The sequence below is a fragment of the Sinohyriopsis cumingii genome, chromosome 2 (genome assembly GCF_028554795.1).
Source record: "Sinohyriopsis cumingii isolate HCF-2022 chromosome 2, ASM2855479v2, whole genome shotgun sequence".
Classification (NCBI taxonomy): domain Eukaryota; kingdom Metazoa; phylum Mollusca; class Bivalvia; order Unionida; family Unionidae; genus Sinohyriopsis; species Sinohyriopsis cumingii.
The window spans coordinates 159,865,522-159,881,432 of record NC_142962.1 but is presented as its reverse complement, the minus strand read 5'-3'; the positions used below and the strand labels follow the sequence as shown (position 1 = coordinate 159,881,432).

The window sequence follows — 15,911 nt, the reverse complement described above, 5'->3', positions numbered from 1 at the left end:
ATCAGGTTGTCAATGTCCGTAAAAGTTAATATACAGATGGACAAAAACCAGTGAGATGACTTATATGAAATGACCGAGTGAGATATTATCTTTTACATTGATTGGTGTAAAGCAAAGGTAAGCAGTCTTTTGATGGAATTAAAATGTCAGCACTTTTGTGCCAGACGTAAATTATAACTGATGCAATACCTCTGTAATTAACTCTCTCTATAATTAACTATCTCTGTAATTAACTCTCTCTATGATTAACAGATGGTCATCATCATATATCAAATCAGATTTTGAATGGTAGTCTACTGTTAAAGTAACCATAGCGTTTCCGGCAACAAAATATTATGTTTAGAAAATGATCAGCACGTATTAATATGCAACCAATCTGATATTAGTATCGACTGCTGAATTATTATTTTCGTCATATTTCTCATGTACATAAATACATTTCAGGCCCACTTAGTTTTTCAGTCAGATTATATAGGAGTTGTGTCCCTTTTGAAATGTTCTGTAATAGTAATATCTTGACATACTATTTGTATGCTACACTGTCGGCATGCAGAATGGGCCCCGGATGTATGAGTGATCTAAGGCCGATATCATTACAGATGTCTCGTACATCTCACTGCTGTCATCGTGACTTTGAGTCTCGACTCGGCCAATATGGGCATGTGAGAAAGCATGCCAGTAGCTTTCCATAGGTCGATGGTTTTCCTGGGTTCTTTTCGTATTTTTCGACCACCAAATATGCCTGCCGCCATTTATCCGTCTTATTTTACAATTGTCAGCTTTGTTCAACTCGCAGATAAGGATTTCTCGTCAGTCTGATCATATAGCCAAGTCGACAAGAGTTTCACTGTTCTACAACGTGACAATAGCCCAGTGAATTTCCAGAAAATGTTGAAACACATCAGAAGCCTGATCCTTTCTTTTCGCATGGAATTTTAGAAAGTCCTTTAAAAGGAAAGGGTTGGGGTGTAAGTGCCAGTGCGATCTACCATGCGCAAGCAAAGACGATCGCTGTCCGTCCATATATGTATTTCGGAAGAGGTTCGAGACTAAAAATAAAAATGAACGATAAAATACTGCATTACCTGTTATTTTAAGGATCTGAGGTTCCTATGTCCCACATATCATCCTCTCCACCAGGATGGTATGTCCCCATATATTCTCCCCACCGGGTTGCTATGTCACCACGTATCACCTTTCCAACAGCGTAATTACAGTACTTTACGAATAAATATACTTTAAATAAATGAAAGAAATCTAATTTCGAAATTTGGTAATCACCTATACCACTATACGTAAAGCTTCGTTTTTCTTTCAAAGAATGGAAACAATTTGTCAACTTTTTTTCTACTTCAGCTTTGAAAAATTTTACGGTTTCTTCCAATTCCAATTTGCAATATACTTGATTCATCCAATTATTATTTACTACATTGGGGTAATTAATCGCATGCATCTGCTATGTCGGCCTTCTACAAATGATAAATGAAATTAGATAAAAACGTAATTTTTCATTATTTTGTGGCAGTTCAGAGAGAAAGATAAAAAGTCTGCTAATTTTGTTATATTTGTTACATGTCATGTTCAGCCGTATGTGCATCAGTGCCTTCGTTTGTTCAACTGTCTGCTTGTCACTGTTTTCTGTTTAAGCTGGACTGCATTTACATCGTATGACGGAGGGTGATTACATCTGATACATTGTTTCACTATAATGAGTAGATAGCAGCGAAGGTTTCTAATCCTGGATGCAATGCGTGGGAGAGGAGGGGTGGGTATAAAGGTCACATCTTCATAGGTGATAAAGTCCCTTCTTTTGAAACCCGAACTCCACCTACGTAGACTACGGCTGAAGATCATGTCTGGTAGGGATTTTGTTGATTATTCTTTTCACTGGAATTTTAAAATTGTATAATTATATTCCCATGGGTCGAAATGAGACATAGTAGAAAGACACGTTCTTCCCTGTTTTTATGTACATGTTCCTCGCTTTTATGTACATGTTCCTCGCTTTTATGTACATATTCCTCGCTTTTATGTACCTTTTGTTACTGTATCCACTACATTAAGCGGGATCGTTTTCTTATCTAAAACCCGAGCACGTAGAAGAGTGCTTTATTTTGCAAGGTGAAATATTATTTACTGCCGACTGCTTCAAAAAAGTCATAGGTTCTTTCCTTACAAAGCCAGAGATCAAAATACTTCACACAGGCAAAACTCCTGATATGAAAGATGAAGTATCAGTGTGTTCTTTGATGTTTTTCCATCAATTAGGTATGAATGATCGCATATCATCATTTTGATTTGTTTGAGGGGAAAACAAGTTTCCATCTATATACACCTAATACCGCCATGTGAACTGGGTTTACGACAAATTTGACTTTGGGACGCTTTCAGCAAACATTTATATGGCATGATATACTTGAGCAATTTATCATGCTTAATGGCCATTTTATACAGTTTTGTGGGAATACCAGCGTATTAGAGAAGAGTATCAAAGAACTTAACCCTCAGATAGCCTAGAAACCGATGTTGATTCTAGGGAGAGGGCAGGTAAATCATATACTATACCTACTATTCGCGTTCAGGTTGAAAAGAATACTCTTTTTCAGAACCACAAGGCTGTAAGTGGGTAAATGCATCTTTGAAACACCCGTCAATAAAACAAAGGCTGCAGATGCAAAACATTAAGGATCTGACACTAACATCAGCTATCGCTTAATAAAGGCCACAGCGGCAATAATGGGGAAGACCTAAACAACAACTTATCAAACCATCCCGTCTCTAACTTCCATTACTGTTCTTATAGTGCAAGATTTTATCTTCAGTCACAGAAAGAAATCATAGTCAACACATGTAAATATATGTGCGTTGTACCTATGTTGAACAAAGGAGTAGTATAGGGATACTGTCTGGGGACATACATAAAATGACCTTTTGTGGACAAGGGGAATTTAATGTTACAAACATACATAGGATTAACATCGTGGGTCTCTTTGCGGATTCAGTTTTAGGAATAAAACTGATCCTGTTTGTTTGATGGTAATAAGAATACGGCATTCCCTGCCTTTTTAGTAAGAAATGGAACGGTATGGGACATAACTGGATTTCCATCTTTAACTTAACGAAACTTTAAAAAATGTTTTTAACCTAATGATATAAAATCATTAGGGCACTCATGGACCTAGCATGTAAAGTTCACGTGTCTAGGTGGAAGTCAAAATGGTGTTTGTAGCAAAAATATATACGTAAGGAGGGGTGTGTCATGCATGGTGGCTCCCATAAATTCGTCATGACTTCCGAAAGACCGAAAATAAAAGTCGTACTAAAGGTCTGAAGCTAAAGCGGAATTTACCAGAGACAAAGAAAAAAACCAAAACAAACATACAAAACAAAATAAACAAACAGAACAACGAAACAAAAAAAAAAAAAAAAAACCCAACGCAAAATATTTTATTAAAATGGCCAAAACTAGAAGTGTTACAATAATGTACATGAGACAAAAACAATCGGAATTATTTTCTAAAATATGTCCTAGACTAATAATTATATTAAGTTCCTAAACTGGGACAGAATTTTACTAAGTTTAAAATTAAACAAAATCCAATCTGGAATTTTTATTAATATCATCGAGATGGAAACAAATGTACTTAATACACATAACATTAAGCAGCAGAAACTTTAAAAGTTAAATAAAAAATAAAATTGCTAAAAAATGTAAAATTATATAAACAAATTGTAACAGATAGAAAATGTAAACAAGTCAAATAAACAAAATGTAATATAAAACTAAGTCATATACATATTGTTGAAAGAATTAAAGATCTGAAAGCTTGTACAAAAAGTTTAAACAAACATATTAAATACAAAAATATAAATAAATCACGTAAACAAAATAAAAACATTTGAAAAAGTATTAAAAATAAAAAACATTGAAGCAAAATGTATACAATTTTTAAAAGAAGTAAAGAAAAATATAAATTTTAAACATTTTAAAAAATAACAAAAGCAATATACAACAAAATATTAAATAAAAATGAAAATCTATGATAATAAAAATAAAAACAAACTTTCAACAAAGTAAAATTAAAATTGAAGACAAATACACAAAAATACATTAAAATTTAAAATAAATTAAAAATAAAAAAATAATAATCAAGGTTTAAAGATAAAATATTTGTGAACAATATATATCATAAGAATACAATTTGTGTTTGAGAAATCAGGAGGATGCGTGATGGCGTGAAAGCGCGCTCCCCCAGCAAGAAAAAAAAAAAGCCTGAAAGAGAATGAAAGAGAAATAAAGAATTAAGAAGCATTATTTATAGAGAACATTGAAAATCTAATTTAAAAATAACATATCTAAAACAAGAAACAAGCAGGTAATTTAAGACAAATATAAATAATATAATTAAACTAAAATTGTAAGAAATTATTTACAAACAAAGAAAGCAACAGTTAAAAGAAGAACAGATGCTTATTCGAAAACATTCCTACATTCAATTGCACACACACTAACGGTAGGGGAAATTTCCTATACATATATCTACTCTCCAACACATCATTACACATGCAGGGAGAGTGCATGGGGATTTAAGTCATCCTTTGAACAAGGCATACGGACATATTGGAATTGGCCATGGGTAGCTCATATACATGAGAGTATTATGCAATATACCACCGCACATGCAGACCTAAGTGAGGTAGCTCACATGCATATGTTTACTATCAGCCATAATTATCTATACAAAGAGACGTGGTTGGGATTCGGTATCTCGTTTGCGTAGTCATGCAGTCTAACATATCTTCACACAAGCAAGCGGTCCATATACTTTTATTACTATCCGATATGCCATCACTCATATAATGAAAAAGGTTATAGTATATTTTGTCTTCTTCATACATATGATTTCATACAAGCATTTGTTCAGACAAGCATACCGAAAGATAAAGTCGCATTTAATTACATATGCTGACTTCTTTTAACTATTCAACACCCATACATACAAACCCATAGGGGAAGGTAGCGGAAATGACATGTCACTAATACACTGTTAACAATACATTCCCACTACGTAACGGATACACAAAAAAATCAAACAAACAAATAAAAAGACATGTTCTTATTAACAAACAGTAAGACACATACATACAACGTTACAAAACAATTATCAATAATCAAACAAAAAATTTCTTAGTGAACTAAATACATTCGTCAAGTTTGTATGGCACTGGCTAAAGGAGAAAATCAAATCAAAAGAAATATATCTTTGAACGAATAGAATGTGGAGGGTTTAAATATGATTGCGTTTAAGATATATTTAAGTAAGTCAATGCGTTGAAAATTACATGGATTAGAAGAATATTATCTCATCAATCTAAATGAAAAGTTTGTTACAATTTTGATATCAAATATCGATAATTTCTTTGCATTCGGAACATATTTCACTAATTCAGTAAAAAACAAATGTTCACTTTTTGGCTAAGTGTCGCTGAAGCATATTTAGAGCTAACTTGATCATTAAAAATAGTCCCAGCTGAAGTTCTTTTTATCCTTGTATCACAGATCATATGTTCAGAAACACATTAGATTTGTAAATTATTGATAAACGAGAATAGTTCTTGGATAAGTTTTGATAGTTTTAAGAAATATATTTTCTATTAGCATTAATTTCATAGATTTCCAAGGCATACTTGCAGCTATAAAATGATATAAAATAAATTTAGCATTAATTATGAGTCAAATATGTCATAACCTTTTATACCATTAAAATACAAGATGACGTAAAAGTATATATCAAAAATTGGAAACAATGAAAGTACCAACGTCTAGAAGAAAATGGAATTTTGAATTTGGCAATTTAGAAAATGACTGACAGAAATTGTTTTTGTTGCTATGTAGAACTTTTACTTGTCCAAACCTAAGATGGTTGTAGCTGAATATATTACATAGAATTTTACCTGTGAATGTATTTATAAGAAAAATCAGAATTATCCCAACAAGCTCTGCCTTTTTGTAAATTATACGCAAAGAGAATCTCTTTTGGGATTGTCGCATAATTAGGATGATTAGAAATGATATTTTGCAATGGATAAAAAGTAAATGTAGGCATACAAATAGTATCGAATTCACAATCATAAGTATTGTCTTTGGAAATAAAGAAGACTAAGCTTTGAATCCTCTGATACAAGACATTTTTCTTTTAGCAACTCCAACGGTCCCTGGATAATATGTCCAAAGGCAAGTTCACAAGATCCTAAACCGGCCATTAGACACACAAAACATTAGCTGTACAAGCAGCGTTTTCCAAAGTGCCTTTATGGTGTTCATCAAGGTAAGTCTTGCTGTCACTATGGACGTAGCTCTTGACCTCTTTGATTAACATTATTGGACCAGTTTTACAATACCTGAAAATAACGCTCTCCGGTTATCTCGCAAAATCTCGCAATTTCAAAACGAGAATTCGCACCTGAATTTTCGGTGAAAGGCATGTCACTGAGAGAAATATTTTCAAGGAACAGAGATCTTATTTGTATATGTGAAAAGTGATTGCATCCATGAAAAATAAAATACTAAAACTATAAAATAATGTCATTTTAAATTAAAAATACCTAACCATAAAATAATAGTATCTAAAATAATATACAAAACTATAGAATAATATTATTTAAAATTAAAGTCGCTTAACTATAGATAAATGTTGATTTTTAAAACTAAAATACTAAATAGAGAGAATAAAGTTATTTTAATAAAAATATGAAATCACTGAATAATGTTATTTTATAGAAAAATACAAAAATATAGAATAATGTTATTTTATTTAAAATACTACTAAATATTTTTAAAACAAAACTAAAATATTAAAATCATACAATAACGTTTAATAAAATTAAAATTGTTCGGTAATTGTCAGACATAGATCCAGGATTCTGAAAATGGGTTTTTGTAGACATTTTCAGGGTTTGAAACTGACATTTGTTCATTAGGTAGAGACTAGTAGAGTTCACTAAAGGCTAAAATTGGTACTAGTCTAATGATACTAAGGAAAATTTTATTTTAAATTTAGGTTCGACAGAAAGGGTGGGGACAGGCTGCTGCTCTTTGAATCTGTAAGGACAGTGATTGTTTTTCGACTGATTATAGTTACAGTTTATCTATCCTACACAAGCCTAAACCCCTGCTTTGATAGCTAAACTGCATATACCTCTAAAGATGATTTGACAAATATTATTAAAACTTAAAAAGAATTAGTTTAAATTGGTTTTGTGAAAAATAGGATAAAATATATTCTACAACAAAGTTTTAGCATAAAAGCAATTTCTAAGAGAAATGTTTCATTTGCTTGGCTGTGTGTGTTATTTAGAAAAAATAAAACTAATTATTATTATTATTAATATTATTATTATTATTATTATTATTATTATTATTATTATTATTATTAATTCTTATATTTGCATTATCAACACTACAAGTACATGTATATAATAGCATGATATTACTCAGACGTTTCAACATCGATCTCCACTTCCAAGTCAATATATAGACTATTCACCCAGCAGACTTATTTGATTTTTAAGGATCCATATCAGGAACAGTAATTGTTCCGAAAAGGTTATTCTGAGGGGGTCCATTGTCAAAGTTTGTCATAATCTTTATCAATCTTTTTAGATATACACCTAGCAAAATCGACAAGGGTTTTGGCTATTTTCTTTTTGTAATTCCTAAACCTGTTTCGAGATTTTTCAGGTACCAACTCAAAACCGTTCACGAAACATCAAAAACTGAACTTTCGTGGGGTGAATGCCGTTTGCTTGCCAGTTCCAATTCTTAAGATATCAAATGCATTTCCATCTCTCTTTGTTTTGTATTTGTAATTTCATTCACATGTCTCTTCTTTTTGTATCTGCATATGCATTTGTCGCTGTTCTCTTTCTCTTTCTTCCATTTGAAATGGCAATTTCATTTACATCTCTCTTCCTTTTCTTTTTGAAGATAATGTTTTATTAGCTCTATCTCCGTCTCGTGTTTGAACTATTATTCTTTTAATTTCATTTCAGAGCTAGATAGAGAGTTACTAATTAATCCCAAAGCAATTCCATCAAAACTTTGATTTCCACCAAATACTTGATCAAAAATATTTTGAATATCCTGTTTTAATAAGGGTGATTTTACATCCAAAACATAATAGCGGTTGGCAACTATTGCTATTCATTTTTCTTAAATACTCCCACCCTCCCTGGGTCAGATTGGAAACAAAACTCTCCACCCTAGATGATATTGTGAAAACTTATTCGTTTCACTATGTAAAATCAAAAGACCAGGGACAACGACATTTCTGAAATAAAATGAAATTAAAAATGAACTGAATTTAAATTATCAAAACAATTTTAATTTCCAATTAATTTAAAATATTACTGAAATTCGGATCCCGGTCTAGCCCCCAATTTCTGTTACGACTCTATGATCATATACTAAATAACAGAAAGAAGCAAATCCAACAAGTTTTGTAAAATTTAAGAAACAATTTAATTATCTATGTGATAAAAAGAAAATGTAAGAGGAAGATAGTGTAATATGGATTGAATCTAAAACAATCCTGAAAAGGTTCTATTAATATTAAACCAAATTTCATGTAAAGAAGTCTGTGACGTGTTAAAATCTTTTCGATGTACCAAATTATTTGACAAAACTAACTCCACAAAACGACACGATTCCCTTGGATTTTATTTACTGGCATATTCTTTCAGGCCAGTTTTGGAATAGTACATACCAAGACATGAACACCCTATCTTTCTCTGTGCACTAAAACTTCATTGTGGGGAATTCGACATTTGTATCCTATTTCACTTTATCTACTCTTCGTACTAGCCAAAAAGTATTAAAGCTAGTTGGATATACCATTGATTTACGACTAGAAGGATTTATGTAACTGGAGATGTCTGGGAAAGAAGACACGGCTAAATATGCCAAAGGCGTCTTGTGAGATGATAAAAAGAAAGTGTGAAGTTTGTATTTGAAATGTAACCTTGCTGCACATTAAAAACAAGAAACACCCTCTCCAAAACATGATACTTTGCTTACGGAAATGAGAATATTTTTATTACACCAAAACAAAACATGCATTAATTTCTTGTGTTGGCGTTGCTCATTTCAAAATTTGTAACAATATTACAGAGCTACGGTTGCATCACTCAGCTCTCAAAGTGATTGGATGTTGGTAAGATCGTCAAAGTTGGGAAGCACCGTATCTTCGTCATCCCCTTAACACGCTCACTACCCAGTGGTTCAAACAAAATTTAATGTCGAACACGCGGTCGAACACAAACCACTTTTGTTTGATTTTTGTCCGAAACGTATCGTATGGTGATACAAAGAATGGTAACCGATTTTCACATGACTCAAAGAAAGTCATATATAATCCATTGCCTTTCAAGACGGAAATCCTCGTGAAGACGATGGAATTGTGTCTGACTTTAATCAAGCACATCTTGTTATTTTAGATGAAATGTTAGGAGAAGACAATACATAAATTATTCTTTGGTTTACATAAAAGGACATCATCGTAATGATATTATTGTATACATTATGCAACTTTATTTGAACAAAGTAACCCGCATCGCACCATTGGTCTGAATACTGATTATGTCGTGTTGTTTAAAACTCCAAGAGACAAATCTGAGATTCAAGTGATCACTCAACAGTTAAAAATACCTTGGCCGGTTTATCTTTATGATGGTGCCACGCAGTCTCCAAATTCTTATTTATTCATCCATTTAAAACATGCCACTTCCAATTATTTGAGTACTGATTTGTTTCACGACTGGTGTCAAGAAGGAGGTTTAGTCATTTCCACGTCACCTCTGTCGTTAGACTAAACAACAACAACTCCCACAATCGACTTATTTAATTCTGATAGTATTCAACATGTCCTCGTTCCATCACATCCTCCTGCAATCATGATTCCTGCTAGTATGCTATCAGTACACGTGCATTCACATTTGCTTCATGTCAGTCTCAAAGAAGTGTAGCGATAGTTTATTTTCACAGCATGTCAGTTAAATGCAAGGTATCATTCCCATTCCTTATCAAACAAAAGTTTTTTTGAGAGTAGCTTTTAACACAACCGACTGATCTTAAAACTGATATTCACCCCCCCCCCCGAAAAAAACAACAACAAATCATGTTGAAACAAGGTGAAAGTGGATCCCTAGGTTTCCTCATTATTCGTCTGCGCCTGGAAGATGCACGACAATTGTTATAAGAGCAATCTGCGTACATATTACACAAAACAATTCGAAAAAAATATAAAGAAATGAAAGTAAAGTAGTGGCAATGATCATAAATAGCAAGCCGATTTAGGTGATGTCTCTCATTTAGCGTCGTATATTCGAAATTACAGATATTTGTTTTTTTTATATCTTTGATGTGTTTTCAAAACTGGCTTCGGTAGATATTTGAAACAAGTTCAGAGTTAGTGGTCGATACCTTCTACGATGGCAAGCAGACAAAAGTAGACAATTTTTCAGCCAATCATTTAAGAAGAATTCAGTAAAGGAAACATGTAATTGTTTACCACTGAAACTGCTGGAACAAAAGCCAGTAAAATCGAACGCTTTCATAGAACTTTGTATGAACGTATGTAGCAATATTTTGCTGGTCAATATACTCCCTAATAAATCACCGTGTTACCAATTCTAGTCAAAGCTTGCAATCAGACGACCCTTCGTAGCATCGTATCTACTCTTGAAGAACTGATGCGTCCAAATGGAATGACCGTGTCCGATCGGTTTCTTGGAACGTCCAAGAAAAGAAAAAAGTGCTATACACGAGAGATTATGTTCGCATTGGAAAAACAAAAGCATTTCGCAATTTTGAAAACGACTATTTATCCAACTGAATGACGGCAATGACAGGATAAATGTGTGAATGTGATGCCCCTGTCTATAAATTGGAAGATATGAAAAGAGATGCGTTGAAAAGAGCTTTTAATTTACCCGAGTTAGATCGAGTAACTAAGAAAGACGACGACGTGAGAGATATCGAAAGAATTCACGATCGAAAAATCCGTGACGTAGGAAAAAACGTTGCATCAAAGAAGCTAAACTACGTTGGAAAGGATTTCCACCCAGTTTCGATTTTTGGATTTCAGCGGTTATAAATCATCGAACATACATGGAAGTTGAAGGCAACAGCAAGTCGTTAAACACTACTGCATTCTCTTCTCAGGGTTCATAACTGCAAGAGAAACAACAACCACTGTTGGTGCTATGTTGAGAAATTGTTCCTAAAATTCAAATTGTCCTTTTCGGCCAGAAAGTTGCAGTGTATTGTGTCAGCAATGGAGCTGTCAATGAAACTATTGATCAAAGTCCTTTCGAGTTCCAACATTTCATCGTGTCCAATATAGAAGTCACCAGAAATGTCCGTATGTTGTGGACCAAGCCTAGTGAACCCAACTGTGTCAAGACAAAATGCTTGAGTTCGAACGTCTCTGTTTGAAACCACGGACAATTATAAATCAAAAGTACCTGACGGTATTTTGTACAACGATTATTGAAGAGGATATCTCTCGTGGAGATTTGATTTCATTCCAGACCAAGTTAGCGACGTGGAACATTCCCTTCTCATACAAACAGGCCTACTCCATGTAAAATTTCAGTTTACAATAGCCCTCATAAATATAGTAAATGAAATCTTATATGGAGAATTCGATAATGCTTCTGAGTCAACAGTCTTAGAGAAGTGATCATACGCTACTAAAACTCGGAACACGAAGCTATGAAGATTGGAGAGGATGAAGTTTATTATGCAGAACAGCAGTCATAGACAATAAGTGAAAAAGAAGAAAACACAGACATTATATCAAATTGGTAAGCATGAAAAGGTCTCCTGCGCTGCTTCCCTGTTGGGTGAAAGAATTAAACTCCTAACCAGAGGATATTGTTATGGTCATCAAATTGATCAGCCTTGCTAATTGCAACACCGTACGTGATTCATGATGAATCAGAACGGAAAGTTGTAAGAGTATCTGGATGATTAATGTGCATTCGTCTCGGAAGACAAAGTCTTGACAGAGTGGTGTAAACACTTGAGTGAACATTCTTTACCATTTTATTCACTTCTGGAGACAAAACACACCAGAGTTCAGAGAGTTTTCTTTCATCGACATACTTGCCAAAACGTTAAAAAAATATAAAGTATAAACTCACTGCATTTTATTAACTGTGAAAACGAACACTTTGGCATTTCATTACCCTCTAACCCACAGTTGTTCCAAAATTTCTGGAAGGCTAATGGTGTGTTTTATAATCGAACATTAACGACGTACTAGCTTCAACACGTACAAATGTTATAGCCCATGAACCCACCGGGCAGCAGTTTACTTTCTAATACATACAATGTGGAAAATTTTGATTGTTTTGGATTACCTTTTTTGGAAGACAACATCTTGACTTCACGGGGATAAAAACTGTATCCAATCAATTTGATATGAAATTACAAAGATCGGATTCGATGGTGTGTGGACAATATTGTGTGTTTTCCTTGTAAATACAGTCGTGAATTCCCATTACGAAATGTACGGTCTTGCTCTGGAATTGATTTCTTGAGACATGATTACAGAAAAACAGACATGTAGGTTTGTGTGAACAGTATGGCGATCTATTTTCTTTAGCACACTAATGTGTTAATTTATAGCAAAATGTCCGTGTACTATTGAAAGTGTAGTCTTATTACTCAACTTTGCCAACGATGTAAATATGTTCATTTGTAACATGTGTTTGTCAGTAGCACATGAAAAAGAAGGGACTAGCCCTAATCATCCCGTTTCATTCTTTATTGATATTTGAAATGGCGGGGTTTATTGAGAAAAAAAATTGATTTTGAAAAATATTATTGGTTCCTGTTTGAAAAGAAAACCTTTCTTCTGACATGCTCATTTTATTTTCTTTCTGTAATTCTTTAAATTTTTCTAAGATGGTGTTTTCTTTAATGTCCACGTCCGTTTTTAAGGTTTTCAATAAAGAATGTTACTCGAGCATATAGTGTATTACCAGTTTTACCATTTATCTTTGCCCAGGCAAAGAAACAAAAATAAGCGTAAGCGGAAGATTGAATAAATCCTTGTCGTATTTAGTGAGGGTGGAACTCTTCCTGGACTGGAGATCAACCTACATCAAAATAAAATATTGACTAAAGGAGTCCAAATATGTTTTGGCATGGGCAAAAGATTCCTGACATAGATGATGAAAGATGAAATGATAAAAACAAAGGGAGCATGGGAAGAAAATAGTTCGATAAAGTTACAGCAACAACTGCGGAAGCTGAGGTAGCCAGAGAGGATAGTGGCGGCTGTATCAGAGGAGCAAGAATGATAGCAGCAGAGTGAAGAGGAGGAGCCTTTATCCCCAAGGACAGAAAAGTAGGAGGCACGGCTACTGAGCCTCACCTTGAGCTCTCCGTATATTTTAATCCTTGGAATGGAGATGAACAGAGCTGGGGATGTCCTGTTCGTGGAGCCAGGCCCTGGTGTTGGGGCCACTAATGGAAAGTAAGTCTGAAACAACAAAAAATAAAAAATAAAAAATAAAAAAAATAAACCCATCGAGAAACCACCATTTTCGGGGTCACCTGTTTTATGTTTGTGTATATCCATATATATGTACGTATGTCGCTGTAAGTATGTATCCATTTTCCTATTTACATATATCTTAGAGTTTAAATCAGGAAGACTATGGTGATATAGGACATAAATACGTCCTTTTTCGAGTCGCTTTTATTATGATGTATTAACATCGTCAGTGATTTTTTCTTTTATACTAAAACGAACTGACATACCTTTGTCTCTGGATGAGATAACAAAAATGCTCCAATACATTGTAGAAAACATAATAGATATTAATTTAGACAGATTAGTCTAGATTAACAATTTATCTATTTGTAAAAATTGGAAAACGTTACACCCATACTAATGATTTTTGAAAAGGAAAATGTCCTGCAGAAGCCAGGAAAATATTGTTCTCATTTTATTTCTTCATCTTACTATTTGCTGTGATACGAGTGTATTACTTTTCTTTCTCCTCTTTCTGTTCTTCCTCCCACTCCTTGTGGATGTTGAAAATCGATTTTCAAATAAAGTCTATCATTTTTAAAGTGCACAAATATTTAGTCTCAAATCTACGCTGGAAGGCTTAATAGACGATCCATCTCATCCACGGCTCTGCTCCACCAGGACATAGACAATTCAGTTTCTTAGGGCAATATATACTGTTTACCAGGCAGTAGTGAGTGAGGGCAATATATACTGTTTACCAGGCAGTAGTGAGTGAGGGCAATATATACGGTTTACCAGGCAGTAGTGAGTGAGGGCAATATATACTGTTTACCAGGCAGTAGTGAGTGAGGGTAATATATACTGTTTACCAGGCAGTAGTGAGTGAGGGCAATATATACTGTTTACCAGGCAGTAGTGAGTGAGGGCAATATATACTGTTTACCAGGCAGTAGTGAGTGAGGGCAATATATACGGTTTACCAGGCAGTAGTGAGTGAGGGCAATATATACGGTTTACCAGGCAGTAGTGAGTGAGGGCAATATATACGGTTTACCAGGCAGTAGTGAGTGAGGGCAATATATACGGTTTACCAGGCAGTAGTGAGTGGGGGCAATATATACGGTTTACCAGGCAGTAGTGAGTGGGGGCAATATATACGGTTTACCAGGCAGTAGTGAGTGGGGGCAATATATACGGTTTACCAGGCAGTAGTGAGTGAGGGCAATATATACGGTTTACCAGGCAGTAGTGAGTGGGGGCAATATATACGGTTTACCAGGCAGTAGTGAGTGGTTTATATTTGCTTAGAAAAAATCTGTTAGACCTCATATACTGCTTATTCCTTATCCTTATCATCTCTCACTCATTGGAAGATTTGTTGGATGGAAGAGGGTGCAACGAATCAGAAAATCTTACGAAAAGGAAAAAGTTTAATTACAATCTCGGCTTTCTATATAAGCTCAAAAAAGTTTGTATGTGCCAAGATTCATCAGTAAAAAATATTTATTATGACCAACTTAAAACAAAATATACTAAATTTAAAAACAAATGTTGTCTATTCACTACAAAAAATTGGTAATTATATTTCTAAATATTTTTTTATGAGCTGGATCACTCATTTCTTTAACAAAGGCATTCCAGTGAACGTGGCGGTTAAATCTCTGATTTTTCTATGTGTAACACATATATCTATCTATCTATCTGTCTATCTATCTATCTATCTGATGTCTATCCGCCCGTCCGTTCGCCCACCCATCCGTCCATCCATCCACCCACCCACCCATCCATCTATCAATGTATCTATCAATGCATCTATCAATGTATCTATCAATCAATGTATCTATCATTGTATCTATCTATCTATGTATCTATCTATCTAAAGTGGTAAGTATCTTGCACTGAGTTGTAACCGAGTGGGAATTTGAAGTATTTTACTGGTGTAACATGTAATATATTCAAGGTTATGCTTTTTTCTTCCCGAATGTGTGTGGGTAGTTACTTTCATCTGACCTGATATCTAAATGTAAGAATTTTCAGCCGTGTCCATGTAAGAGTAATATCAGTGAAAGATAGCTTTGTCAGACTAAAGTTATTTTAAAATGAACCGATATTTAGTCACATTAAACAGCTCTTGTATACATATATATAATAATTCATCCTGTGAAAGTACGGACATGTTACCTCGGTGTAATAATATTCAAAGTGTATGGAAGAAAACTGTGCATGTTTAATTAGTAAAACTATAATTATTATCCACTATACATCTAGCACTTTCATTTTACTTAGCTTTAAGATATGAAAAAAATAGTTGGATTAGAGATCGCTTCTCGATGGATTAGGTGCGTGATTGGAACAAACACCATA

General features: G+C 33.9%; 1 protein-coding gene across 1 annotated transcript in view; it reads right to left on the bottom strand.

The window, feature by feature from the left end:
• Positions 1–1,093: 1,093 nt before the first annotated feature.
• LOC149806205 (general transcription factor II-I repeat domain-containing protein 2-like) overlaps positions 1,094–15,911 on the bottom strand; it is a 52,065-nt gene continuing 37,247 nt past the window's right edge. Inside the window, exons 2-3 of the mRNA XM_089935320.1 lie at positions 13,443–13,550; positions 1,094–1,219 (exon numbers count right to left, since the gene is read on the bottom strand). Of these exons, the coding sequence (XP_089791446.1) occupies positions 1,094–1,219; positions 13,443–13,550 (234 nt within the window). The remainder of the gene's footprint in view (positions 1,220–13,442; positions 13,551–15,911) is intronic.